Source organism: Camelus dromedarius, chromosome 14 (genome assembly GCF_036321535.1).
Source record: "Camelus dromedarius isolate mCamDro1 chromosome 14, mCamDro1.pat, whole genome shotgun sequence".
In the NCBI taxonomy this organism is placed as follows: domain Eukaryota; kingdom Metazoa; phylum Chordata; class Mammalia; order Artiodactyla; family Camelidae; genus Camelus; species Camelus dromedarius.
The window spans coordinates 69,781,235-69,809,139 of record NC_087449.1 but is presented as its reverse complement, the minus strand read 5'-3'; the positions used below and the strand labels follow the sequence as shown (position 1 = coordinate 69,809,139).

At 66.1% G+C, this 27,905-nt stretch overlaps 1 protein-coding gene across 1 annotated transcript; it reads left to right on the top strand.

Annotated features, from left to right (window-relative positions):
* On the top strand, window positions 1-26,986 carry PLCH2 (phospholipase C eta 2). Its single transcript, XM_064494158.1, has 22 exons — window positions 1-139; window positions 2,037-2,183; window positions 4,335-4,588; window positions 4,747-4,875; window positions 7,833-8,003; window positions 9,982-10,075; window positions 10,246-10,449; window positions 10,698-10,818; window positions 12,238-12,409; window positions 12,763-12,870; window positions 13,902-14,060; window positions 17,666-17,752; window positions 18,150-18,232; window positions 18,600-18,697; window positions 18,787-18,969; window positions 19,171-19,278; window positions 19,855-19,979; window positions 20,059-20,143; window positions 20,503-20,649; window positions 21,060-21,139; window positions 23,293-23,590; window positions 25,125-26,986. The coding sequence occupies exons 1-22, from the start codon at window positions 16-18 to the stop codon at window positions 26,396-26,398; spliced, it is 4,251 nt and encodes a 1,416-aa protein (XP_064350228.1). The 5' UTR covers window positions 1-15; the 3' UTR covers window positions 26,399-26,986.
* Window positions 26,987-27,905: the final 919 nt, after the last annotated feature.

The following is a 27,905-nucleotide window of genomic DNA, read 5'->3' as shown; positions in this document are numbered from 1 at the left end:
GGCCATCATCGAGGCATGTCCGTCCTCTGGCCGTTTATCCCCAGCCGGACCAAGGGAACAGTGGCCTGCCTGGCAGAGGCCTTCCTCTGGGTCAGCGGGAGTGTGGCTGTGTCCCCGCAGTGGCAGCTTGGCCCACTAGGTAAGGGGGCTGGCCTGCCCGGTCATCTGGGACAGGGACTGGCCTGATCCTCCCTGGCCAGAGCCCCACCCAGCCCCAGGGTCACAGGACCAGGTGGGTGGGGGCTGCTCCTGGGGGTGTGCAGGTCCCAGGGGCTTTCACCCGACCCCCACTCAAACCTGTAACCTCCTGACCCCTCAGGTTTCCCTGTGGGGTCATGGGGTCCCAGCAGCATCCCCCGGCCTGCGTCTCTGACCCTGACTCGGCCTGGAGGCAGAACCCCAGCCGGGCAGTGGGGAAGGAGGGGGTGAAGGAGTCGAGGGGAAGGGGGGTGCGGGTGGGGCCCCGGTGGATGTGCTGGGGGCCGTCAGGCAGCTCCAGAGCTTTCTCTGAGGGGGGTTTCTGGTTCTTTGGGGGCAGTGGCACCTTCAGCCCAGGTGGGGTGAGGCCAGCACGTGATGGCCCTTCGAGGCAGGCAGACTGCCCTTGGCTGCTGTGAGACTCCGGCAGGTGACGGGAGGGTGGCATGTCTGTCTTGGGGGGCGGGGGCGGCCCACAGAAGGCCCGTTTCGGGTCTATCCTCCTGCCCCGCCGGGCCTCTGTTCCAGCTGGCAGATGGGGCCTGGTCCAGGTGCCACCTTCCGGAATCTTGTTCCAGGCCTCTGGGGCCTGTCTCTGCCCTGTCTCCTGCCTCACCCCTCCCTCCTGCTGCCTGCGTCCCATGGTGCTGGGTCCTTACCTCCCGAAGTCTCCCGTGGAGCCCAGCCTCCCTGGGTACCACTCCCTGCGCTGCCGCCACCCTCCGCAGTGTCTGCAGTTCAAGGTCAGGGATTGGCTTCCTCCGAGAAGTCCTCACTGACTGATCCCCGAGGCTGGCGCTGCCCGTGGGCGGCGAGCACTGCCTGAGGGTCCCTCACTGGGGGACCTCGTGGGTTTTATTACTGTTCACTACGTGTGCCCTGCGCTTTCTGCGGCAGTTGTGAAGGGTCCGATGGGGCCAGGATGGAAATGTGCCTGGGCCCAGTCCACTGACCCTGGCCTGGACTTCCAGACCCCGCAGCCTCTCCAGCCCCGGGTGCTGCTGTCCTGGTGGGCACCCCCCTCCACTGGGACCTGGGAGCAAGCTGCAGGGAGGCTGGATGCACAGAAGGGTTGGGGGGAAAGGCAGGTGGGCGCATGAAGGGGAAGGGTTTGGGCTTGGAGCACATTTGAGGTGCCGCACCTTCCCAGACCCACGCCTTTGCACGGGGCCATGGCCTCCGGGGTGGACGTGTGTGGGGTCCCCCTATGGCACATGGGAGGAAGGCGGCTATCCTGAGGACGCCACAGGAAGCAGGTGCGGGCTCCCAGGAGCAGCCTATGGCTGGGCCAGCAAGCCAGGCTGGGCGCCGTGGGGGCCGCCTGCCTGCTACCCCCCTGGAGCCCATGCTGTGCCTGGCACGGAGGCCTCGTTAGGCAGCGGCTCCTGAGAGCCGGCTCTGCACCCTGTCCATGTGTCCTCCCGTGTGTCATAGCCTTTGGGCAGGTCATGCTGGTGGAAGGTGGGTGGGACGGGCTCTGAAAGCAGGCAGAGCCAGGGAGGAGCAGGGGCCCGGCTGGCACCTCTCCTGGCCCTCAGGCCCCAGACTGTTGGGAGGGCGGTAGGAGCCCAACTGGGCAGAATCAGCCTGACCCTCTGTGTGGACTCGCCCTCGAGCAGGGTCCCAGATTGACGTGTGACCTGAGCCGGCACCTGGGGGTCTGAGTTTGGTTCCCTGGTGGGGGGTGGGTGGATGGGTGGTCTCTGCACCCCCCTGAGCATGCGGGGTGGGGGCATGAGGCTGCGGTGAGTCAGGGGAGTGGCTGCAGTGCTCACAGGTGCCCCGTCTGTCTGTCCCTGTGCTGGTCTGTCCCTGTGCTGGGGTCCTCGGGCCCGCAGTGGAGCGGTGCATGAGCGCCATGCAGGCGGGGACGCAGATGGTGAAGCTCCGGGGCAGCTCCAAGGGCCTGGTCCGCTTCTATTTCCTGGACGAGCATCGCTCCTGCATCCGCTGGCGGCCCTCCCGCAAGAACGAGAAGGCCAAGAGTGAGTGGGGAGCTCGGGGGCGGGGTGAGGCGGGGGGGCCAGGCCAGCACCAGGGGGCAGGGGTCCCTCCCAGAGCAGCCACTGCGCAGCTGAAGGGGAGTCTCCAGCTGGCTCCGGGCCTGGCACTTGGGCTCAGCTGGCTTCGGAGCTCCAGGGTGACCCTGGACAAAGGGGTGGGGGAGGGCCCTGGCCCTGCTGCCCACCTAGCAGGGCCCTCTGGTGCTTGGTGGAGACTGAGCAGCTCCTGCGCCCTGTGATGGGCTGAGAGGCCGAAGGACCTTCATCATGCTGGGGAGGTGAGACCACTCTTGAACAGAGAGAGGGACCCCGCCAGGCACCCTGCGGGGGGGACCTCGGGGCCCAACGCTGGCCCAGGCCGCCTGGGGTGCGAGCAGCTGGCAGGGTTGTGGAGGCTGCAGGGCACGCCTGGAGGGGCATGGCAGGGGTGTCCTGAGCTGTGAGGATTTGTGCAAGGACCAGGCGGTGGGGCCTGCGGGTCAGGAGGAGACACAGAGCAGTCCTCATAGGTGGGAGAAGGGACCCTACCTCCCTTCCTCTGGCTTTGGCGACTGAAGAGACCCAGGCGTGCCCGGGCAGGGCCTCAGCCCCGTGGTTGCTAGGGGTACTGCCGCCACAGGCCCAGGAGAGAGCCACGCCCTGGAGCACCCTGGGAGGGTGTCTTGGAGGAGGGGCCTGGGGCCGCCCTGGGGCCCCGGGGAGGTGGAGCCGCCGTGTGCTGTGCAGGCAGGAAGGAGGAGCCCCTGTGCCCCGGCCAGAGCGCCTGCTCCATGCTGAGCACTGCTCCTGGCTTGGACATCCTGAGGGAACTTGGCCGACATGAAGCTGGTCTCTGAGTGTGAGGTGGGCGACACCACCTAACGTGGGATAACTTCACATCGTGTTGAGTGATGAGGAAAACAGGATGGCGCATAGAGGGGACGGGTGGGTGGAGGTCATGGAGGCTCCTCTGGGGGTGGGGTGATAGGGCAGAAACCAGCAGGAGGGACTGAGGGAGACAGCTGGGAATTTAGAGCTGATTGGCCCAGGGGTCCCTGAGAGGGAGGAACACGGTGTAGGGGCAGCTGTTTCCTGACTGTCAGCTCCCCCTAATCTGGAGCCCAAAACCCCTGCCTCCCTGCTATGAACACACGGTGCACCCAGGGAGGTGGAGAGGGCAGCTCCAGGAAGGGGGCTTTGCATGGCTGGGGGAGCAGGGGAGGCAGGAGCTCCCAGAGAGGGGGTCGTGGGGGCAGAGGACAGAGGGGGAGGCCACCCCCCACTGCACGGGTGGGGAAGCCCCACTGTCGTTGCACTGGACACAGTAACGCCCAGAATGGTGCCAAGCTTGCCCCAGTGAGGCGTGGGAGACGGGCACGGGGTGTGGGCGGGGGTCCGGGCTGTACTGAGCCCAGGCTGCCTGCCTCCCAGGGAGGATGCTGGCCACGCGTGCCCGCACATCTGCGAGGGGCCCTGCCATGTGCACGAGCGCAGACCCTAGAAGCATCCTTTTGAGCTCATCTACTCGTGGAAATTCAGCTTCTGAACGGAGGCTCTGCGCGCCCCAGGCGCTGTGGCCGCTAATGAAAATCTTGATGGAGCCTGAGCTGGTGCACACAAAAGCTGGACTCTGCGGCACCCTGGCCCCCCACCCACTGGTGCCAGAGTTCATTACTGAGGTGGCCACTGGATCTCGGCCGTGCCGGCCCGTGATTGTCTTCTCGGAACGGATAGACACGCTGGCCGAGCTTGACGGATGGAATTAGCTTGTCTGGGCCGCCTCACTCCGCAGGCCTGGCTGGATGCAGAAGCTGGACCTGGGGGGCTCTCGGGGGGAGGCAGCTCCTCTCCGTCTTACATTCCCGAAGGGCGGGCGAGCAGACCTGATGGTCAGGGTGGAGCGGGGAGAGGCGGCTCACCAGCAGGTTTGCATCTCTTCCTCCTCCTGCCTGGTGGGCCCCTTGAGCCGCCCCTCCCCAGCACCCCAGCCTCCCACGGGAAGGGAGACCCCGGGGGCACCAGCCTTGCTGCCCATGGGCTGAGCGGGGCAGAGGGCGTTTGTGCCGAGCTGCTGCTGTGACAGCGCGGGGCCGCGGCTGGGGGACGCCTGGCCCCGGGGAGGCTGTGACTGTGCCGCCCCCGCCCCGCCCGCAGTCTCCATCGACTCCATCCAGGAGGTGAGCGAGGGGCGGCAGTCGGAGATCTTCCAGCGCCACCCCGACGGCAGCTTCGACCCCAACTGCTGCTTCAGCATCTACCACGGCAGCCACCGGGAGTCGCTGGACCTGGTCTCGCCCAGCAGGGACGAGGCGCGCACCTGGGTCACCGGCCTACGCTACCTCATGGCCGGCATCCGGGACGAGGACAGCCTGGCGCGCCGCCAGCGCACCAGGGACCAATATCCTTGGGTGCAGGGCAGGCCCCAGGACGGGCACCCCCGTCCAGCGCGGGTGGAGCTCCCGGCCCTGGCTGGCCCACGGATCTGGGGGAGGGGCTCTTTCCTGCCCGGGGAGAGGTGGGTGGCGGCCCTGCTGGACCCACTTTGGCCCCTAACTTGGCCCCAAAGTGGCTGAAGCAGACGTTTGACGAGGCCGACAAGAACGGGGACGGCAGTCTGAGCATCGGCGAGGTCCTGCAGCTGCTGCACAAGCTGAATGTGAACCTGCCCCGGCAGAGGGTGAAGCAGATGTTCAAGGTGAGGCTGGTGGGGCTGCCCGGGGCCCAGGCCCAGGGACGCTGCGCAAGCGTGGGCTCCCGGGGCGCAGGTGTGTGCGTCCAGGAGCGGCTGGCCCGGTCCCAGCTGCAGCGAGTGGCGGGGGAGGCAGCTCGGCCAGCCGTCCTGGGCCTCTGGGGGGCGGCGGTCGGATGCCCCAGGTTGCCACCTCTTGCAGCTGTGCAGGCACCACTGTAGCGGCTCCCAGGGCCTCCCCAGGCCAGTGGCCGTCTGGGCAGGCGCGGGGTCAGTGAGGGAAGCCACCCACAGGAGGCTGCACCCCTCTCCAGCCCCTCCTACAGTTGCCCAGCCTTCATGGGGTGCACCGGCCCTGCCCTGTGGGCTGCAGCTCCAGTTACCCATCCCTGGAGCCTCTGGCCCCCAGCTACCCTGGTGTGAGCACCTAGGAAAATGCATCCGTAAGCTGAGCAGCAGCCCTTACTGTCTGTGATCAGCTTGTCTCGTTCTGGAACCCTTGCTGGGACGGGGGTGGGGGATGCGCGATGCTGTGTCAGCGGGTCCCCGTTCATGGGACTGGGCCAGCAGACCCTGCCCTCCGTCCTCGCTTGTCTTGCTGCTGCCTGGAAAGAGTGTTCCGTGAGCATGACCCAGGCCCCACACCCCGACACACACACACGCACACACACATGCACGCGCACACATGCACACACGCACGCTCGCTTGCACACACAGCCAACTGCTCCACCGGGCGTGGCCCCTGGAGGCTCCCTCCTGTGCTCTCACGACGGGCAGGAGGTCATGCTCAGCTGCTCTGAGCCTCGGGTCTGTGTGCGCACGGTGGGCTGTGCGGAGGAGCAGGATGCTCTCAGACTGCTGCAGCAGGACTGGGCTGGGGGCTCGCAGGGCCCCTCCTGGAGGCCCCAGGGGGCAGAGCCTGTCTGGGCAGTGAGGATCAGGCAGACGGCTCAGGCTCACAGAGCAGCCCACCAGTTGCCTGCCTCCCCTGCCTCCAAGGGCAGCTGTGGGGTCAGCAGCCCCTTCCAGGCCCGTGAGGCTGTGCCGGGCAATAGGCTGGCTTAGGACCCGGGGCTCAGATGACCCTCGGAGGCAGGACGAGAGATGAGGGCCCCTCACAGAGAGGGTGTGAGTGCTTGCTGCCTCCTGGGGCCTGAAGGTCCGCTGTGAAGTCCTGGCTTGAACATGCCCCCTTGGGGTGGGTGTAGCTCAGCGGTAGCACGCACGAGGTCCTGGGCTCAATCCCCAGCACTGCCATCTAGAAAAGAGGGGAAAGTGAATAACCCTAGTTACCTCCCTCCTGCCCCCTCCCCAAAAGTGGTGGAAGTGTTAGTGATGGAATCTTGACCGTGCTGATGGTTTCACTGGTGCAGACGTCTATCGAGACGCATCAAGTTGTACATCTGAATTACGTGCAGTTTACTCTGCAGGAATCATGCCACAGTAAAGGTATTAGAAAATACATAGCGTGGAAAAAAAAAAAAGAAAGAAAATGCCCCCGGCCGGGAGCCCTGGGAAGCCCCTGCCCCTCCTGTAAGGAGGCTGGACTTCTTTCTCGTGCGCCGTCTAGGCACGGGGGGCTCCCCCAAAGCCCTCTGACCAGCTCCGGGCCTGGCTGCGTCTGGGCTGCATCCAGGCCACCTGGAGGAGGCCTCTGGGTCCTGCAGGCGGGCCGGCTCAGAGCCGGCCCCCGAGAGACGCGAGCAAGGGCCTGTTGGCCAGGAGCTCCTGACCCCAGACCCCAGGCAGCCGTTGTCCCCGGTGGCCCCAGGTGCCTAGGCCTCCCTGCCCGTGGGCATGGCTGCCCCCTGCAGACGCTCTGGAGCCCAGGGACGCAGGGCAGACCTCCAGCCGGCCGAGTGGCTCTGATAATTAGCATCAGTTTTATTGTCGAGAAATCTCAGTATCGTTCCCCCTGCCTTGAGCTGCCTAATCAAAGGAGAGGTCACTGTGGTGGGCAAATGGGCGTAATTTCGTTAAGTCTAAAACCCCAGTGCGGGGGAGGCGTGGCCCGGCCTGGCCCTGGCCCTCACCCTAGTGGGTGCCCTGGGCCGGCTCTGAGCCCAGCTCAGCGGAGCAGCTCCGGCCGGTGGGTGCTTTCAGCCGTGGCGGTCTCCCTTGTGGGGAGAAGAGCGCAGAGCCTGTGGAGGGTGTTTCTGGGGCTGAGGGGCCAGGTCCGTCCTCTTGGGCTCCTGGGGGCCTCTCATCACAGAGCATTTTGAGTCGCCGCCTCGGACGTGCCGCCCGCAGAGCCCAGTGGGAGGTCGGGGCGGCCTGCGGGCATCTCTGCCCAGCTCCAGCCACGGCCTCTGGGGAGGGCTACCAGCCCGGTTCTGTCCCAAAGAGCCCTTGACCCTCAGTGAGGGCCCTGCCCTGTCCATCCTGCCAGCTCTTGGACACAGGGCTGCCCTCAAACCTGGAATGGACACTGGGGTCCTCGTCTGGCCTCTGCTGGGCCCTGGAGCAGGTGGCTGTGGGCTAGCCCCTCCTACCACCTGACCCTGTCCCAGCCTCAGCACGGGCACCTGGAGAGGGCACTCTGGCCCTGGAGTGAGACGCTGGGGTCCTGCTGGGTGCCCACCTCAGTGCCAGGCCACAATGCGGGGCAAAGATGGCGGCCAGGAGCACCAGCCAGGGCCAGCCTTCTGGGGAGCCTCTCTGGGGTCGGGGACATGGGGCTGGCTGTGGCCTTCCGGCTTCAGATGCAGGTTGCCCTTGGGAGGCTTGGAGGCAGGCAGGTGGGGTCTATGTTAGCAGGTCACTCAGTGGCTTCTTGGTGGGAGAGTCGGAGGGGAGCCCAGTGAAGACGGCACTGCGGGGCTTGGCGAGTACCCATGAACCCACAACATGGGTAGTGACATTGGCAAGGGGCGGGGGCAACGTGACTCAGGGTGGACTGGAGGCCCCCTCGTGGTCGGGGCCCAAGGTGGGACACTTGGGGACCCAGAGGCCTCCCCTTACAGGAAGCGGACACGGACGACCAGCAGGGGGCGCTGGGCTTCGAGGAGTTCTGCGCCTTCTACAAGGCGATGTCCACCCGCCGGGACCTCTACCTGCTCATGCTGGCCCACAGCGGCCACAAGGACCACCTGGATGCCGCCGACCTGCAGCGCTTCCTGGAGGTGGAGCAGAAGGTGCGGGCTCCCCAGCAGGAGCGGTGGTCCTGGGGGACGTGGCCTCACCTCATTTGGGCACTTGCATCCGTCTGTGGTGTGGCTGAGGGCTGGGGGAAGGGTGGGCACCAGCCTGGCGCTCGAGGTCCCCTTACCGGACCTGCCTTGCTGCCCGTTGCGGCCCCGCCAGCCCGTTCCAGGGTGTGTCCCACAGGAGCCACAAGCAGGTGGGGAAGGTGGGTGGCCCAGCCTGACCGTGGCCCCCTGGAGCTTCCAGAGGGGAGCCCATGGTCCTGTTTTAGTGTTGAGCATCTCCTGGGACCAGGGTTCCATGGCCCAGCCTTCCCACCAGGTCCTGCCACGGGGGCCCAGCTCACACCCAGAGCCCTGGGCCCACTCCCCTCAAACGCTTGTCCAGCAGACACACAGAGGGCTCTGGGGGCTGGCAGGGTGTCCTGTCTATTTCCCTCGACTCCGAGCTGCTCCCTGGGCTCTGCCTCTCTTGGCCTGGGCCTGGGCAGTGACCAGGTCCTGCCCATTCCGGTGGACGGAGGCTGGCAGTCTGTGGTGGGGGAGGAGAGGCATGCTCAGACCTCAGACAGCGTGCGGCCCCACCCCCAGGCTGAGAGGGAGTAACTCCTGGGACCCTGACTGACCCACTTTTGGGTGAGAGTGGAATTTGGGGGCAACCTTCAGGCCCCCCGCTGTCTCTGGGACCAGACAGCCTCAGGGGACTGCTCAGGGCCCTCCACCGCTCCTTTCGCCTCCACGGCTGCTCCTGGGCCCCTGGGCAGGGCTGGGGGCTGGGCATTGGGAGCAGCGGCTGGACGCTGCGGGACCCAGGCTGGTCTGGGTGCTGTCTGTCCGGGACCTGCCCTCACCAGGGCCCCACGAGGCCGCACCAAACCCAGGGCATGACTCAGGGGCTGTCTCCCCAGAATGTGCTTTCAAGGTCCCTCAGTCTTCTGGGACTCTGTTCCTGTGGCAGCCCACCTGCCTCCCCCCAGTCGTGCTGGTGGGAGCACTGGGGGCTTGCCCAGGTGGGAGATGCTCAGGGCAACTCGCTCCCAGCCTGGCCACTGGAGTGCGGCTGGGGCCCTCTGTCCCAACAGCTGGTGTGCCCAATGGTGGGGAGAAGGAATGTGGCTTGGTTTGGGACGGGCAGAACTGACCCACCCGTTGCTCCCTGACCTTCGCCCTAAGCTTTGCAGAACTACCCCCACAGTCTGGGGCCAAAGCTGTCCACCAGCTGGGTGGCTGGAGCTCTGACCCCTGGACTCTGGACCTCTGGGGGCCACAGCTGCTCCGAGCTCTGGCCTCATTTGCCCTTCTGCCTCCACTGCCCATACCCACCCCCTCATTCCTGGGGTTGGCCAGGAGGCCCCGTTGGTGGGCCTGCCTCCGGGAGCTGGGGGGTCCCGGCCTGGGCTGCACTCGGGGCCCTGGGAGGTCGCTCAGCCTCTGGCGCGCAGATGGGCACAGCCGCCGCGGCCTTGGCTGCCACACGCAGCCTTCTCGCCAGGGACTTGGGCAGGCAGCAGGGGGCCAGGAGAGCCCCCCGGGCTCTTCCAAGGTGGGAAGTGGGGCCGGGCTCTCCTGCGCCTTCTCCCACCAGGCCTGCTCCCTGCCGGCCCACCCTGGTCCACGGTTCTCAGGACCCCTCACACAGCGGGGTGGGGGGTGGCCCAGCCGAGGAGGCCAAAGACCCCTCCCCTGCCGAGGACCGCAGTAGCGCCAGCTCTTCCAAAGCCATGTGACCCACTGGTAGTCTGCTGGCCCCTGAGTCTCCGGTGACAATGAGGGTGGCCAGTGAGCCCCCAGAGCGGGTAGCACGCTGCAGCGACCAGAGCCTCAGCCTTCTGTGGTCAGCCCCATGCGATACGGTGGTCAGAGAGCAGGCGGAAGGCGGTGGCCGTTCTGGAGCGGGGCGAGGGGCTACCTGGGGCTGGCCCCGGCCAGAGATGGGCCAGCCTGGGCTCAGGCCCCTGCTCTGGCCTAGATGACGGGTGTGACTCTTGAGAGCTGCCGCGACATCATTGAGCAGTTTGAGCCCTGCCCAGAGAACAAGAGGAAGGGGGCAATGGGCATTGATGGTGAGTGGGCGCGCGCTGGGCCAGCCTTCCTGCCGGGCCCGCGGGGCGCTGATGGGCGGCCTGTGTGCCAATCCACGTGGCGTGGGGGCGGGGGTCCTGGGATGAGCCCGGCGGTAGGACCGACATACAGGGGCTGAGCCCTTTTGCGTCCTGCTATGTTCCCTCGGCAGGCTTCACCAACTACACGCGGAGCCCCGCCGGTGACATCTTCAACCCAGAGCATCACCACGTGCACCAGGACATGACGCGGCCACTGAGCCACTACTTCATCACCTCCTCTCACAACACCTACCTCGTGGGCGACCAGCTCATGTCCCAGTCGAGGGTAGACATGTATGCCTGGGTCCTGCAGGCCGGCTGCCGCTGCGTGGAGGGTGAGTGCTGGGGACTCTGGGATCCTGCGCCCCCTGTCAGCCCAGGGGGCTGGACCTGGGCCGTGGGCCGGCATCTCCTGTGGGAGGTGGGGCGGCCCTGAAGAGCCCTCTGGAGTCTCTGGGCAGGGGCTGGGATAGGCTTCTCCTGCCGAAACAAGGGGCTGCCTCCCACTAGAGTCCACAGGCTGGGAGTCTCTGGGGGTTGGCGGTCAGGCCCCTGGAGCTGACCGAGGTCTGCCTGCTGACAGTGGACTGCTGGGATGGGCCTGATGGGGAGCCCATTGTGCACCACGGCTACACCCTGACCTCCAAGATCCTATTCAAAGACGTCATTGAAACCATCAACAAATATGCCTTCGTCAAGAACGAGTGAGTGGTGGGGCCTGGGGGGCGGGCCCAGGGGGTTGTGGGGAGGGGCGCCAGGGGCTCTTCCCACCCCTCCCCCATGTCCTTTGGGGCAAGCAGTGGCTGTAGTGGCCGAGGGGCTGGTTACTGGGTTTCTTGTTGAGGATGAAGGGCAGGGAAAGGTAGGTGATGGGTGCTGGAGTAACAGCATGACAAGCTGGGGCCATACAGAGTGTGTGTCAGCAGCCCCCGTCCACACCCACGTCGGGGCAACCCCTGGGGTCTGATGCCTGCAACATGGTGGCTCTGGCACGAGCTGCCCTTAAGAAGCTATATCCAGACTCAGTTTGCTGTGGCTATAGACCCTGTGGGACAGAACCCAGTTTCATTTCTGGAAATAGAAGATGGGCTTCCCTCACTGTTAGTTACCTCCAAGTCTGCTCAGCGAGGCCAAGAATGAAGAAGGGAGGAGAAGCAAGGCTGAATTAAGAAACAGAAACAGAGAGGCCCCTCTAGGAGGATCCGGCCCAGGCTCTGGGAGTGGGAGAGAGCCTGGCCTCTGGAATTGCTGGTGAGGGGGGGCGTCTCAGGGCAGGGGGCTGGGACACACAGGTCTCCTGTAGCTGTCGAGGAGCCAGGGGCCTGCTGGGGTCTCAGGGTGGGGCTTGTGCCTTACCTGCCAGCACAATCTTTGCAGGCACAGGGTTCCCCCGGACCTCAGTCCCTTGCCTGAGAAATGGGGAGACGAGCACCTTTGCCCCATGCCCTGCCTCTCTGCATCACGGGGCTCGCCCATCTCTTGCTCTAGTTTATGACTTGTAGGTTGGAGTCACTTACCTTTTCTAAAAGGATCACATTGCTTTTTGGCAAAACCCCAAGTAAATGTATACATGGCTGAAAAAATAATTGAAGAAGTTATCATGAAAATCCCCATGCTGCACTGCATTCCTCATCCTGTACCATGCAGGCAGTAGTGATGTTCCCCCCAGATCGTGTGTGCCAGGCTATGGGGGGGCCGATGTTGGGACCCCAGGGCCATGCACAGGACAGTGTCTCCAGTAAATAGGTGAATGGGATTATCTTTCTCACAGTTGATCCATTGTTCCACGTTGCGCCTCATTTTAGTTCACATCATTTTTAAACCATGACTTGCTTGAACGTTTCCTTTTGTTTTTCCCGGAGTTTCTATTGCCTTTGTTTTTCTTATTGGGAGAAGTGCATGTCTTCTTCACCCACCCCTAAGATCTCCCAGCTTCTTTCCCACACACTCAGTTGCTTTTGAAAGCCATGATAGCCCCCTCCCAGAGTGGCTGGCAGCCCCTTCTATCTCGGGCTCCTGGTGAAGATCCCTCCTCATTCAGTGGTGCAGGTGGCCTGGGGTCCTACATCGGTGGGGCCTAGCTTTCCCCTGGCCTCACCCTGCTCCTTCCACCTTGGGGCCAGGTATCCAGTGATCCTGTCCATTGAGAACCACTGCAGTGTCATCCAGCAGAAGAAGATGGCCCAGTATCTGACCGACATCCTTGGGGACAAGCTGGACTTGTCATCAGTGAGCAGTGAGGATGCCACCATGCTACCGTCTCCACAGATGCTCAAGGGCAAGATCTTGGTGAAGGTGAGCCCCTGCCTGCCCCTCCCGGGGCTGAGCCTCTGACCTCTGACTGGGGACCTGGGGTCAGGTCAGGCGCAGGACCTTGCTCCAGCCAGGCTAGGGTTCCACACGACCTGTGGTAGATTTGAGGGATCAGGGCAAGCCCTGCCCCTGGCCTGTCTTCAGTCTCCCACGGTGACCACTCAGTCTGGGGCCCTCCTCCGCACTCCTGGTGTTTCCCTTCCTGCCGTAGGGAGGTGTGGGCTCGCCCTGCCCCGGCCTGAGATCCACAGGGAAGCTTGGCAAAGGCTCCTACCCTTTGCCGCTGCTCCCGCACTTCCTGTAGGGCCCCTCCCACGGCCCACCTCCTCCCCCAGGGCAAGAAGCTGCCCTCCAACATCAGCGAGGATGCTGAGGAGGGCGAGGTGTCTGACGAGGACAGCGCAGATGAGATTGACGATGACTGCAAGCTCCTCGATGGGGATGTGAGTGGGGGCGGGGCCTCCTTGAGGGCAGGGGAGCTGTGGCAAGGCCAGGCGAGGGCCACTGGGCAGATTCTGAGGGTGATTTGCTAGCTGCCAGACTGCTGGGCATGCACTGGGCCTGGGCCTGGGGCCCCTGCCTGCGTCCCCCGCTCTGTCAGGAGCTCCGAGCTGCTGGGCCGGGGCTGGGAACTGCGCTCCGGGCTGTGGAGTCAGCAGCAAAGAGCTGGAGGGGCTCTCTAGTTAGCATCTTCCCTCCTCTGGGCGCTGTAAAGGCATTATTTCTCCCTGAGGGGCCATCGGGTGGGAAAATCGCTGTGCAAGAGCGTTCCCGGCCAGACGGGCTGATTGTTTTAGAAAGCCCTGAGGCAGCAGACCCGTCCTGCTTTGGGTGTGCCTGCCCGGTCTCTGCTGGGCCGCAGGCGAGGTAAACCCCCTCTCTGTGATGCGCACCTCGCACCCACTCTGGCCTGGGCGTACCCTGGGCCCTGCCTGGAGGAGTCCAGGTTTGTCAAGGCCACACTGGGGGCTGTCTCAGACAGTGAGGGCGCCCGGAGGCTCCCCAGGCCAGCCCCTGGCACCGGCCCACCAGGCGGGCTGGGCCCACCCCCATCCATCTCCTCGAGGCACGTAGTGGCTGGTGGGGGGGGGGTTCCCAGATCCTGAGCTCCTAAGCGGCTCTCAGAGCCCAGAGTGGCTGCCGGGCGCCGATGAGTGGTCTGCTGGGCCCTATGGGCAGCACTGTGCAGCCTGGGGAGGCAGGTGTCAGGGTGGACAGGCCTGGGCCCAGGACCTGCTCAGCACTGTCTGTGGTCCTGGGGGCAAACCGCATCCTGAGAGGCAGATGGCATGAGGACCAGCAGCGGGACACAGGTAGGAGTCGGTGGCCAGCGCGGGTGTCAGTCTAGGTGGGGTGGCGCTGGCCCCACTCCCAGCAGGCCCCTGCGGCCCTGCCCGAGACCCCAGGGGCTGTCGCCACTGCTGCCCGCATGGCTGAGCACCGAGGCTGAGGCCTGGCTGGCTGGCTTCTGCAGGGCTCCACCAATCGGAAGCGCGTGGAAAACATTGCCAAGAGGAAACTGGATTCCCTACTGAAGGAGTCGAAGATTCGGGACTGTGAGGACCTGAGCGACTTCACCGTGTCCACATTGCCTCAGCCTGGGAAACTCGGGCACAGGGCAGAAGCCAAAAAGGTGAGACCTCTGAGGCCAGCGGGGTCAGCCCGTGGCTGGGCCGGGCCCTGGGGCAAGTGGCCTGTGCACAGCTGCGCCCACACCCGTACTGGAACCCGTATGGAACCCGCACACACGCACCTGCACAGGTGCACCTGCACACGTGCACCTGCACACACACACCTGCCCACTGCTGCTCTTTCTGCCCCAGGGCCCCCTGAACACCTGGCTGTTCTGACTCTCATCGTGAGGGACCCACAGACGCCACTGTGTCACAAGGCAGGTGGCCGGGCAGGGGCTGGCCGTCTGTGTGGCTGACGATCTGACCTCTGGAGGCCCGCACCCTCCCCCAGCCGTGGGCAGGAGAGGCGGCCACAGGGTCCTGCCCCTCCTTGCAGAAGAGCCTAGAGCACGGCTTGGGGCCAGAGGCCAGGCCCCACCCACCCGGGAGCCGGGGCAGTCCTGGGCCGCTGTCCTGATGCTCCTGCACGGAGTCCCCCAGGGAAGCTCCGGGAAGGACCCCCATGGAGAGAGTGCTGTGGGGCTGTCATGGCAGGTGCGAAGCGTGGGGGGCCTTGGGCTGTGTCAGTGACACTGAGCGGTTGGGGTGCAGCTGGAGGGGGCTCAGCAAACACTGAAGGGCGGTCAGGTTAGCTGAGTGGCTGCAGGGGTGGTGGTGGGTGCTGGTTGGTCCTGCAGACCCCATTTTGCAGGTGAGCAGCGCTGGGGAGTGTTGCCCTGTTCTTGGGGGGCCCGGTTGTACCTCTAGTGCGACCCCGCCATTGTCCAAGTTCTGGGGGGCCTGGGAAGGTGGCTTCTCCCTGGCTGGGTGATTGGGGTGCTGGGTGCCTCCAGGACAGTATTTTTGGATGTGGGTGTTTGTGTCCCACCCATGGGGGCACAAGGGGTAGCTGGCACCCCCGGAAATGTGAGGGTGGCTCTCTGTGTGGTGGGTCCCGCTGGCCCCGTGCCGACAGGCGGTCGGTTATTTTCAGTTCTGAGCTGGCTAGGCAGGTGAACGCAGGGTGCCTGTGGCCCTGGCGGGCGGGCGGGCAGCGTGTGCGGCGTGGTGCGGCCGGCCGGGGGTGCGACGTGAGGTCTCTGCTTTCCCCCGGCTCGGGGCATGGGCACCCAGGAGGGCAGTCTGGACCCAGGACCTCGTGTCTGTGTGGCCTCCTGTGTGCGGGACAACAGGCGCTCAGGGAAGCCACCAGGTGTGGGAGCTGACTGGGCAGCAGGGAACCCCACCCCATCCCTGACCCCCACAGCATCACCAGCCACCCCTCCACCCTGCTGGGACAGGGGCAGAGGGGCAAGGGGGCTGGAGCCACGGGGTTCTCTGAGGGGAGCATCTGGGCAGCAGGTTTGTGGACACATCCCGAGGCCATGGCCCCCTGTCCCTGGGCCCTAGTGAGGGTCCCTGTGGGAGGGGGCAGGAGGCCCGGGGTGCAGCTGGAGTGGCTATCTGGAGGCAAAGAAGCGATGGACGGGCAAAGGATGGATGCCCGTCCGCAGTGCCACGCACAACTCCAGGGGACTTCGGTGCTGTCCCAGGAAAAGCCCGCTCCTCTTTGGGGGACCCAGCCCCCAAGTGTGGTCAGGACTAGACCGTCTCAGTCAGAACGCGCCTGCCGGGCCCGGCCCCGCAGGCTGCCCTCTGTCTGAGGCGCAGACACTCCTCGGGGAGCAGAGGTGCCCTGGGCGCTGTGTCCTGGGTGGGAGGGCCCTGCTGCCACACCCCCCGAGGGAGGGCGAGGTGGGGCCCGCCTCCCCTGCCAGCTCGTGCGGGGGTGACAGCGGATTCCAGCCATGGGCCCAGCACTTCCTCAGGATGGTGGTGGTGCCCAGACTGATGGGTGCTCATGTGCATTGTGACCGCGATGCTTCGGGCGATGGTTAAAGGGCTGAGAAGCATGTCCACCTCTTCCGGTGCCAAACACACCGTGAACAGGGCCGCCAGCACCTCTGCCAGCAGCGGCGTTCCCCTCTAGGCATGAGGAGGGAAGCCGGGGGCCCCGGGAGAGAGATAGCTCTAAAAGCAGGTGGAAACACATGCATGCGGTCCTGGGTTCAAGACCCAGTGCCTCCATTAAGAAAGAGTAATCATAGAAGGAGAAAAATAAAAGGAGAGAAAAAGAAGCAGGTGGGACCGGACAGTCCTGAGCACGTCGGTTCCGGCACCTGTGCCTCGGGCTCCGGACCAGCGCCTGTCTCTGCAGCCCCAAGCTCGAGGGGCACGGCGGGGCAGCCCGGGTCCGAGGTAGGAGCCAGAGAGGCGCCCATCCTGACCCCGCAGAGGGCAAAGGATGGGGGTGAGCAGCGTGGGCTGAGCTGCTCCCCAGAGCAGGAGTGGACAGGGGTCCGTGGAGTGGTGGGAGCTCGGAGTTGGCAGATGCTGCCAGGCAGTGTCTCGAGCCAGGTCCTCCCTTTCCCAGCGTGTGAGCCGAGGAGATGTCCAGGTAATGGGCCCTGTGGCTGCCCCGCTCTCTGCCCTCGGGACAGATGCTGACCGCCTCTGCTGGGCACAGGGCTGGGGGGAGGCGGGGCTGGCATCCCCAGCCCAAGCTCCAGGCTCTTCTGCCAGGCGACTCGAACCCAAACCTGAGGGGCTCTGCTCCTCTGCTGGGTGGGAGGCCGGCCAGGAGGGGCTGTGGTCAGGGGTGTGCAGGAGCGTCCACGGGGGCAAGTGCAGAAGCTCGCAGAGGTGCGGGTGGAGTGTGTGTGCAGATGCGTGTGCCCCTGGCTAATGGAGAACTTTGGCCGCAGGTGCCCGGCTCCCGGGAGCCTGAGGGAAGCCAGCTCCTGCCCTGGTGGGCACATCATGAGCAAAGTTGGGAGAGTTTGGGGGGCATCTGGGGAAGGTGGAGGGGTGGCTAGTGGCGGTGGCAGTGGCCTCGGGGACCCTGGCACAGGCTCCCAGCTGCTCCAGGGGTGTGACGAGCTTCAGGATGGACGAGGGGTTTGTGCCTTGGCCCCAGAGGGGGACAGGCTGTGGTGTTGCCAGGCCCGGGGGCCCCTCGGGCAGGGGCAGGGGCGTCAGGAGGGGAGCCCCTGATGCGCGAGTTCTCTAAACGGCAGCGAGGAAGGCTCAGCCCTGAGACTTCAGGAGATCTGCCGCAGCCCTGAGTGTGGACAGCAAGCGGCCGCCACTCTGTGGGGAGCAGAGCCAAGTTACTTGTCTAATTAGGTGAAGAAGCAGGCCAGGACTCCGGGGCTGCAGGGCCCTTGTGTGAGGGTTATATAAGCAGGCAAGCTGAGGAATGTTCCAGATGCACAGACAACATTCATTATGCAGTCACCATGCACGGGAAAAATAGTCAGAACTGGGAACTTAATGAGTTTAAAACAACACATCGCGGGGAGCTGATGCGGGCACGTGAGCGAGCGTTTCCACTGGTCCTCGCCTTGGCTCTCAGGCCCCTGCTCCCGGCAGCTGCCTGTGCGCACCCAGGGTGGGCTGGAGACGGTGCCACCAGGGCCTGGGGCAGCAGCCAGCCCAGGGCCCGGCTCCCCCTTCCTCCCGCTCTTGGTTCTCCCTCTTCCAGGAAGGCTGCCTGGAGCTGCTGGGAGGAGCTGCCTGGTCTGAGGCTGGGCTCACCCCGTCCCTCTGTCTCCTCTCCTCCCAGGCCGAGGAGGACGTGGAGTCCGGGGACGATGCTGGAACCAGCAGGCGGAACAGCCGGCTTCTCATGGGCAGCTTCTCCAAGCGCAAGGTCTGGGGGCCTCTGGGTGGGGCCCTGCCAGAGTGCAGCATGCTTCTTGCCCCCGTGTGCACCAGCTGCCCCTGTGCCAGCCAGAGGTGGGGGTTTTCCTCCAGCCTCGAGGGCCCCTGGGATTCCTGGCTGCATCTCCTGACTGCAGGTGCTAGGTTTGGAGTCCTGGTCAGGGCTGGAAGGAGTAAGTGGCCTCACACTGGCCAGTGCCCAGAGCTCAGGTCACCCAGTGCCCAGGCCAAGCAGGGCAAGGCAGAGGACGGGGCAGGCAGGCCTGCAAGGTGGGCGCCCGGACCCACGGACGGCAGGCCCACCTCCAGCACCCTCCCGGGCTCTGCCGATGGCCCGGCCGAGCCTGGAGCTCCACAGATCCTGACTCTGCCCTCGTTCTGCACAGAAAAAGAGCAGCAAGCTAAAGAAGGCAGCCAGCGTGGAGGAGGGGGACGAGGACTTGGACCCCCAAGGCAGCCAGAGCCGAGGGTCAGCGCCCTGCCCCCACCCCGGCCCCTGGAGGAAACAGCAGTGGGGGAGGTGCTGTCCTGGCAACAGCAGGAGTCAGCCGCGCAGGCTCAGGGACCGCACAGCGGGGAGGGGGCGTGGGGGCCCGGGGCATGGACCCTGGAGCGCAGGGGCTGGACTGGCCAGTGGGTCCTGTGCTCGTTTCGTAGCCCGTCACGGTCAGCGCCCTTTGGTGGGCTCAGCACCTGCCCCTCCCCACCGTGTCAGCTCTCAGCGTGACCACTGCGTGTCCCGACACCTGGAACACGGGGGCGCAGTGGACGCCTGATGGACATTCAGCATGAATCAGGGCCCGGCCTGCCTGACCCCGTCCCCGCCCTCCCCGCAGGGCTGCCCGGCAGAAGAAGACCATGAAGCTGTCCCGGGCCCTCTCGGACCTGGTGAAGTACACCAAGTCCGTGGGCACCCCTGACGTGGAGACGGAGGGTGAGGGGCCAGCAGGGCACGGGGCCGGCCGGGGGGGGGGGGGCGGGGCCCAACGCGCTGCCCCTGACGCCGCCCGTCGGCACCCGCAGTGGCGTCCAGCTGGCAGGTGTCGTCCTTCAGCGAGACCAGGGCCCAGCAGATCCTGCAGCAGAAACCGGCGCGGTACCTGCGCTTCAACCAGCACCAGCTGTCCCGCATCTACCCCTCCTCCTACCGCGTGGACTCCAGCAACTACAACCCGCAGCCCTTCTGGAACGCCGGCTGCCAGATGGGTGCGTGCCGGCGTGGAGCCAAGGCTGCTGGGCATGGTTCCCCCGCCTGGGCACCCAGCCCTTAGGACCCCAGGGCGAGGGAGCGGTGACGCCTGAGCTGGGGGGGCAGGGTCCTGCCAGGATGCCCCGGCACACATAGGCGGATGAGGGCTCGTGGGCAGTGCGCAGGCTGACCTGGCCGCCCCACCTCCCTCCCCGCAGTCGCCCTGAACTACCAGTCGGAGGGGCGGATGCTGCAGCTGAACCGGGCCAAGTTCAGTGCCAACGGCAGCTGTGGCTACGTGCTCAAGCCCCAGTGCATGTGCCAGGGTGAAGACACAGGCCGGGATGCGGGGCGGCTGCATGAAGACTGCAGGGGGCACAGGGAGGGCCCCCCACTCTGCTGGGAATCTGGAGTCCCTGGCCACCCCTGCCCTGCCCGCTTCAGTGTTCCCTCTGATGTGCTGAAGACCACTTGTGGATTTCTTCCCATTCTACCCCTAGCCCGCCCACACCCCTCTTCTGTCTGCACTCACCTCTTCCAACTGTGAACGTGAACAGCCCCTGCCCCCCACCCCCCGCCCTGCCCTTGGGCACCAGCTTCTCACCCACCGGGCTCCAGAGTACTCGGCTCCCCGCCCACAGGCAGCGTGGCCTCACACATGTGCTGAGACCCGTGCCTCACTGGTGGGAGGGGACGACCTGGGCCCACGTCATAGGGTGGTCGCAGAGGTGACCGGTGCACAGCCACCCGGCACCCCCCACGTTGCAACGCTGCCTCCCTCTTCCTCCTGGGCCCGGGCCCCCGTCCAGTGGACGGGGTAGAGGCAGGGGAGGGATCTCCACCCTGGAGAGTCAGTGGGGGGCTCACCCCTCCCTGCTCAGCCTCACACCCTGGCCCTCTAGGTGTCTTCAACCCCAACTCTGAGGACCCCCTGCCAGGGCAGCTCAAAAAGCAGCTGGTGCTTCGCATCATCAGTGGGCAGCAGCTCCCCAAGCCACGGGACTCCATGCTGGGGGACCGAGGGGAGGTAGGGGGGCCTGGGCGCACACGGGGAGGGGGCTGGGGAAACCGCCCGGCCCTGGTGCTACCCTCGCTCTCTGTGGCAGATCATCGACCCCTTTGTGGAGGTGGAGGTCATCGGGCTCCCCGTGGACTGCAGCAAGGAGCAGACCCGCGTGGTGGACGACAATGGTGAGGGTCCTGGCCCAGGTGGGCTGCAGGGGGCTGTGGGCACCCAGGTGCCAGCCTGTGCCCCCAGCCCCATCATAGCTCCTTTGCTGGTGCTGCTAGTCAGCTGGGAAGGGAAGGGCGAGGGCCCCCTCCTGTGACCTAGGTAACCAGCCAGCCTGCCCCTCGCCCCGACTGGGAGCCCAGTGATGGCTGCCCGGCCTTTAGGTGTTGCTTCTCTCTGCCGGGTGGCCAGCCCAGGAGGAGGCTCTGGGAGAGGGCATGGGCTCAGCTGGCCTCCAGGCTGGAGCTGTGGTGGGGACAGGCCCATCTGTGAGGTGGCACTGGGGCAAGAGGTGACACTTCCTCCTGGTGATCTCCAGGATTCAACCCCATGTGGGAAGAGACCCTGGTGTTCACGGTGCACATGCCCGAGATAGCGCTGGTGCGCTTCCTTGTCTGGGACCACGACCCCATTGGGCGTGACTTCATCGGCCAAAGGACGCTGGCTTTCAGCAGCATGATGCCAGGTGGGCAGGGGGCCACCGCGGGAGCGGATGGGGAGGGCAGAGCCCTGGGTCAGCATCCCCTGCAGGCCAGCAGAGGGCTCCAGCACAGGGCAGGGCTCAACCTCCTCCAGCGAGTTGACTCCTGCCACGGGTGGGCGTGGGGACACGGAGGGAGCAGAGGAGGAGGGTGCAAGGCCACAGCACTCCATAGACAGGGTGGGGGAGGGGAGCCCCAGCTGCGGAGTCCCCCAGTCTCCAGGAAGAGGAAGAGATCCCTGCAGGCCAGAGCAGTACCGGCAGGCTTCCTGGAGGAGGCAGAGGCCCCAGGACTGGACTCACAGGTTGTATTCAGGGCCTTAGGACCTTTAAGTAGAGTGTGGGGGACATGGGCAGGTAGGTGCTGGGGTGAGCTGTGACCCAGACTATTTCAGGCTATCGGCATGTGTACCTGGAGGGGATGGAAGAGGCCTCCATCTTTGTTCACGTGGCCGTCAGTGACATCAGTGGTAAGGTGAGTGCCACCTGCAGGGCCAATTGCTGCCCAGAAGAGGCGCACCAGCGCCAGCCCCAGCCCCAGCCCCACCCGATCCATGCCCCCAGGGCCATGAGGTCTAGCGGTCACCTCGCTGGGACTGTGTCTCCACCTGCGAAATGAGTGGCTGGGCCCCTGGCACGCCTCTGCCAGCCCTGACCTCCATGTCCTGGGGCCACTGTGGCCATCAGGAGATGGACACCACAGCCCTTCCTGGGCACCCCCTGCCCACCTTCCATCTCTCCTGGGCCTTCCCCTTCTACTTCTCAGGGTCCCCAGGTTCTCCATCCCTCCTTGAAGGCGTCTGGCTTTGCCCCAGATCCCCACCAGTCCCTAGTTTACCCAGGATGGGGGTCTCGCTCCAACTTCCCCAGTCTGCAGAGCCCATGGGTCCTGGGTTCTGTGCTCAGGGCCTAGCAGGGCCATACACGGTGGTCTGTCAGGCACACGTTGGGGTCCTTGCAGGTCCAGCACTAACCGTCTCTCTCCTGCCTCGCTTCTCGGCCCCGAGGCTGGCCGGACGTGGGCCCCCAGGCCTCCCAGCTCCGCCGTGCATCTGTCGTCCGTCCTGTCTGTCCTGTCTCCGTCTCTGCAGCTCCGTGCCCGCTGTCGGTGTCTCACGGCCTCACTCTGTCTCTTTGGTCTTGCAGTGGGCTTCTCTATGTCCAAAGTCTACTTTTAGAAGCACAGCCCTGTTAGGAGCTCGAAGGTACCCCAGCGCCGGGGTGCGCGGCCTGCCGTCCCCACTGCATGCTCAGGCCGCCCCCTTAGCATCTGTGACTCCTGGTAGCACCTTGGAGACTGTCAGCTTATGTGACATGGGTTGGGACGTGATTCTGGGTCCCCTGGGCCATCCTCAGGCACAGAGCAGCATTTACGAGGCAGGTCCAGGACTTCAGCCAGGCATCCTGCGTGTCCTGCCCAAGGTCTGGCCCGTCTCCTCCGGCCCCTTGGTCTTTCCAACTCCCGTACCTCCTCCCTGCCCTGTCCTTCCCTATGTCGGGGCCCCTAGCTGCCGGCATCCCGTTCCCTCTCCCCTCCCTTCTCTCTGTGCACCCCACCTGTGTGCCCCTCTGACTCTGTCTGTGCCAAGGGGTGAGGGGGAGGTCCCAGGGACCAGGAGCTCCGAGCTTGAATTCTGGACCTTCTTGTAAATGACTTTCCAGCCAACTTTTACCAAATTGCTCTGGATTTGGGATCTTGAATCGCGCAGCTGATTCAAGTGCTGGCCACTGCCGCCTCTGCCCAGAGGCGCCTCTGCGTCCCTGGGGGGCCATGGCTGTTTTCAGGGTCTCTGCATGTGAGGCCCCTGCCGGCCTCTCTGGGGTTGACCCAGGCCGGTCATGGGGGCCCCTGGCTACCCTCTTCGGGCAGGCAGGCCGCAGGGAGAGGCCTTGTGCGGACCTCCTGGGCCTGGCTGTCCGGGAAGGCCCTGGGCCAGCAGTGGTTTGGGGGCACCAAGCCAGTGGGGGCCCTGCTCTTGAGGCCCCCTGACCAGAGAGCAGGGTGAGGCTGGGAAAAACTGCCTGACAGGAATCCAGAAGGGCTTCCTGGAAGAGGCAGCCTCTCCAGGGGAACGGGCCGGGCAGGAGCATGGGCGAGCCGACCGCGGTCTGCACCTGGCTGTGCTTGCTTCCTCGGCCGCGGTGCCTGAGGCCGGGTGAACCTGACCGGTGCTTGCTCTGTCCGGTCCTCGGCCGTCCTTCTCTCCACACCAGTGCCACCCTGGGGGCCTGGGCCAGCCTGCTCTGCCAGAGCTGGCCGCTGAGGGCTAGGGTCGAGGTCCCTGCTTGGGCCTGCCCCATCCAGCCCTCCCTGGCACACCTGCTCCGAGACCTGCAGCCCTCCCGCCAGCGCCCGCTGGCTCCCTGCCAGTGTGGGCAGACGCGGTCCTCTGTGCTGAGGCCGCAGCAGCCGCTGTCCCTGGTAGAGCTGCCATGGGGACCCTCTCCCTTCTGCACAGCCCTGAGTGGCCCCAGCCTGACGCAGCCGCCGGTGCCCTCAGCAAGCTGGCCCCTCGGGCTGCAGCAGGCCCAACCCAGGCCGCTCCCTGCTGGAGCTTGGCTGGACTGGGCTGGGTGGTCCCCGGCCCCGCTGCCCGGCCGTCTGCTATGTGTCTCCTTCTCTTGCAGGTCAAGCAGGCTCTGGGCCTAAAAGGCCTGTTCCTCCGAGGCCCAAAGCCCGGCTCCCTGGACAGTCATGCTGCTGGGCGGCCCCCGCCCCGGCCCTCCGTTAGCCAGAGGCTCCTGCGGCGCACAGCCAGCGCCCCAACCAAGAGTCAGAAGCCAGGCCGCAGGGCCTTCCCAGAGCTGGTCCTGGGCATGCGGGACGTGGGCTCCGAGGGGGAGGCCGGCGACACGGCACCCTCCAGCCCCGGCCCTGCTCCCGAGGCCCCGGCCCGGGAGGAGCCCGGCCGCCGCAGCCCCCGAGGTAAGGCGCCGGCGGAGAGGAGCCCGGTGCAGGGGCGGCCCCCACGTGCGCCCGAGGGCCCTGGGCCTGCGGGGATGGCCGCCACCTGCATGAAATGTGTGGTGGGCTCCTGCGCTGGTGAGGATGCCGAGGGCCTGCGGAGGGGGCAGCTGCCCAGCCCGGGGCCTGAGGGCGGGCAGGTGGCTATCAGCCAGCAGCCCCGTGCCGCCTGGGCGGACTTGCTGGGGGCCCCCTGTGCCGCCCCTGGGAGAAGCAAAGGTGCCCCCAAAGGCCCCGGGGCCCAGCAGCGGGGCCTGGGCAGCAGCGACTCCGTGTCCTCGGACTCCAGCAGCCCGGGCAGTCCCGAGGGAGCCCCCCGCAGGCCTGAGGGCGCCCGCAGGCAGGCGGGGGCCCTGCAGAGGGAGATGAATGCCCTGTTCGTTCAAAGGCTGGAGGAGATTAGGAGTAAATCCCCCGTGTTCCCCACCGGTAAGCCCAGACGCTCCTCTGCAGCGCCCCGTGCTGGCCCCACCGCCCTTGCATGGCCTGGGCCAGGAGTCCCCGCTGCGCTTTGTGTCCCGACCCTCGCCTCCATGTGCTCTCTGTGCCTTCGTTCCCTTTGCTCCACTGGCTGGTCCCGTGGGCCCCTCATCTGACCTCCAGAGGGGGTGGGGAAGTGAGAGCAGGTCTGGCCGCAGGCGTACTCACCCTGGAGCTTCCCGCTCGGCTTGGGGACTGCGCAGTCTGAGGGCCAGGCTGTGCTTGCTGAGGCCCACAGCCCAGAGCTGGGCTTCTGGACAAGGGCCCCGGTACCTGGGCCGAGCCTCCTTCCCCGGCCTGACCGCTAGGACCTGGGGGCAGCTTCCAGGCCCTCCTCCCGCCTCCTCCAGGGCCAAGCCGCAGGTGTCCCAGCTCCCGGCCAGCACCACAGTCCTCTGGGAAGTCTGGTGTGGGTTCTTGGACAGGGCTCAGAGCCCCAGTGGGGCCTCAGCTCGCAAAGTGCCGAGGGGAGCAGATCGCATGTGCACTTGGCCCTGCGGACTCAGGCCTGCAGGCCCGGAGCAGCTCTGTTCTGGAAGCCCCACCCCCTCCCAGCTGGGTGTGACAGAGAACTTGGGGGCCCCCAGCACAGGGAGCGGATCCAGCCTGGGGAGGGCAGGCTGGAAGCTGAGCCCCCTCCCACTCCCTCCCTGCACCCGCCCAGCCTTGCCTCTGCCTGTCCCCTGGCCAGCCCCACCCCCACGCTGACCACGCTGTTCTCCTTTCTGTCCCCACGCTGCCTCCCTAGTTAGGAACTGAGCGCAGCCGAGTGCCAGGTAACAGGGCCCGGCCCCACCGTGTGTCCTGAGCTGCCCCAGCCCCCTTGTCGGCCGGCCCGGTAGACCCTGCCTGTGGGCACAGGGCCCATCTCCCTCCTGCAACCCCAGCAGCTGTGGAGCTGGAGGGCAGGGCGGGGGAAAGCTGTGTGGACATAGAGGGTCCTGATGGCTGGGGGGTCCTGTGGGCATAGGAGCCACAGGGATGCCCCCGACACACTCCTCTCTCTCCCCTACAGACACCTGCCCCTTCTCCGTGCAGAGGTCGGTCTCCTCCCTGTGCAGCCTGGAAACCATTGCCGAGGAGCCAGCCCTGAGTCCCGGCCCACCACCGCTGGTGGCTGCCGCCCCTAGCCACTCCTCTGGAGGGCCTCAGTGCTCCGCAGGTCCCAGCACCAACTCGGCGAGCCCTCCAGGGCTGGCTCTGGAAACTTCTGGGCCCCTCCAGCTCAGGACCTGGGGCCACAGGAACCCCGAGCCAGCCCCTGAAAGCAGGCAGTGGGCGTGCAGCGGCGGGGGCACTGGTAGGGCAGGCCAGGGGTTCCCCAGCAGCCAGACAGACAGCAGGGGCCACCCCCGGACCCATCTGCCCAGAAGGGCCAAGAGCGAGGCGCAGGTGCCCTCGGAGTCCCCGGGTGGGCGGTGGCCCCTGGCCGGGCCCTGTCCCGCCGTGTACTCAGATGCCACAGGCAATGACCGGCTGTGGCAGCGGCTGGAGCCAGGCAGCCACCGTGGCAGCGTGTCTTCATCCTCTAGCGTGTCATCCAGTGACACGGTCATTGATCTCTCTCTGCCGGGCCTGGGCCCAGGCCGTGAGAGCCTCACAGGGGCCCCGGCAGGACGTCTCCCCCTGCGGACCTGCTCAGCCTCAGCCGCCCACTTGGACCTGCCCACTGTGACCAAGAGCAAATCCAACCCCAACCTGCGGGCTGCGGGCCAGCTGCCTGTGGTGCCTGGAGAGCTACAGCCCCGCCCCCTAGCTCCTAGGCTGCCCTGGGGCCGCCTCCCCTTGGTGGGCCTCTGGGACTGCACTGTGGCTGCCAAGTCCAAGAGCCTCGGGGACCTGACCGCCGATGACTTTGCCCCCCGTGTGGAGAGCCTGGGCTGCAGCCTGGGCCTGGCCAGGGAGAGGCCAGCAGGGCCGGGTGCACGGCCGGACACCCTGACAGAGCAGCTACGCTGGCTCACAGGGTTCCAGCAGGCCGGTGACATCACGTCACCCACCAGCCTGGGTCCAGCTGGGGAGGGGGTGGCAGGAGGCCAAGGCTTCCTGCGACGCTCCTCTTCCCGCAGCCAGAGCCGCGTCCGTGCCATTGCCAGCCGGGCCCGCCAGGCCCAGGAGCGGCAGCAGCGGCTGCAGGGCCCGAGGGGACCCCCGGAGGAGGAGCGGGGCACCCCTGAGGGTGCCTGCTCCGTGGGCCAAGAGGGCTGCGGGGACGTGCTGACCCCCACCAAGGGTGCTGCTGACCGGCCATCAGGTGCTGCCGTCCCCAGCCTCCTGCTCAGACTCTGAGCAGACCCGGGGAACTTGTGCGCCCTCCCTGCAGCCCGGCGCCTGGGCAGGCCGCTGTTTGCTCAGGACACAGCTGCTTGCTCCCAAAGCCACCGCCTGTCCTGGTGTGGCTGTGCCCCTGGGCCCCCAGCCTCGCCTCCTGAGGAGGAAGGGAGCCCGCCCTGGGCTTTAAGATCTGTGTATACAGAGAGAGATATTTAACTTTTAGAGACAAAACTTCTACAACACAAAAATGGTGCCGTGTTCTTCTCCACTTCCACCTGGTTTTAGCTGCGTGGGCGTGTGCCGGCGCGCGTCTGCTGGCCCTGCCACGCGAGGCCCCTGGGGATGCTTGTCATGTGCCCAGGGTGATCCAGAACGTTGCCTGTGCCCCCACCCGGACTGCAGCTTGTTCTGCACAAACCCTGCTCTGTACGGGATGTTTCAGACTCTTCGTAAACTCCAATAAACACGTTGACACTTGCTCCGCGGGCGCTACTGGCCCACTCCCTCCGTGGCCGTGTACCCAGTGTTCCTGGGCCACAGCCTGTGCCGCGCCCAGAGGACCACTGACCTCTGCCCACAGAGGGCTTAGCTGGACTGGCACCCCGGAGCTGGAGCCATGAGCCCCAGCATACACCCTTGTTCCTTCCCTCCCTCCCAGTCCCACTTTTTGGGGACAGACCATGGCCCTGGGCAGGGACTCCAGGCCAGAGGACCACCAGCTGTGGGGCTGACCCCCCCTGAAGTCTCACTGCACACGGTTCCTGGACTGTCCCTCCCTAGAGAAACTGGGGGCTTGGCTGGGCCATAAGGGGGGGCTTGGCTGCTACCCCTGGGCATCCGGCCTCTACAGGAGCCACCTGATGCGTCAGGACAGCCCAAGCACCTCTGCAAGGGACTGCGCTCTGGGTGCCACTGGCAGGGAGCTCGGGGCATCCCCCCCCATGGCTCAGCTCGGGGAGGCCTCGGGCCTCTGCACCAGGATAAGCCCTGTCTTCGGATCGCCATGTCTGAAAGGCTGGGTTGGTGGGTATGGGTGCTGAGTTGGGGGGCTCTCCCTGCTGTGTCCCTCATAGGCCCCAGGGACCTGTGCTGACCGCCTGCCCAAATTCACAAAGGGGCCTGGGGGGGGGGCTCTGCCGGGGACCCACCCCACCCCTTGGAACGTAGGAAGCCCCCCTCCTTCCTCCACTGGGGGGCACTCAGCCTGGGGGAGCTATGGCCCCGTCCTGACAGGGAGCACCGAGGCGGGGTGTTTGGGCCCCTGCAACCTCAGGTGCTCTGAAGGGGTGGACTGCCTGCCAGTGGCGGGGCCGGGGCAGGGAGGGACTCAGCCGAGGGGTCTGAGCCCAGGAGGAGGGTGAGGGCTGGCTGCCATGGCTCAGAAGAAATGCGGGGACGGGAAACCTCGCCCAGCCCTGGGTGGGCGCCATCTCCTGGTGCCCAGTTACCGTCCGGCGGCTGCCCTCAGCTCCCAAGAGGCCCAGAGCCTTCCTGCCGCAGCTGGGAAAGGGGTAGGGGGACA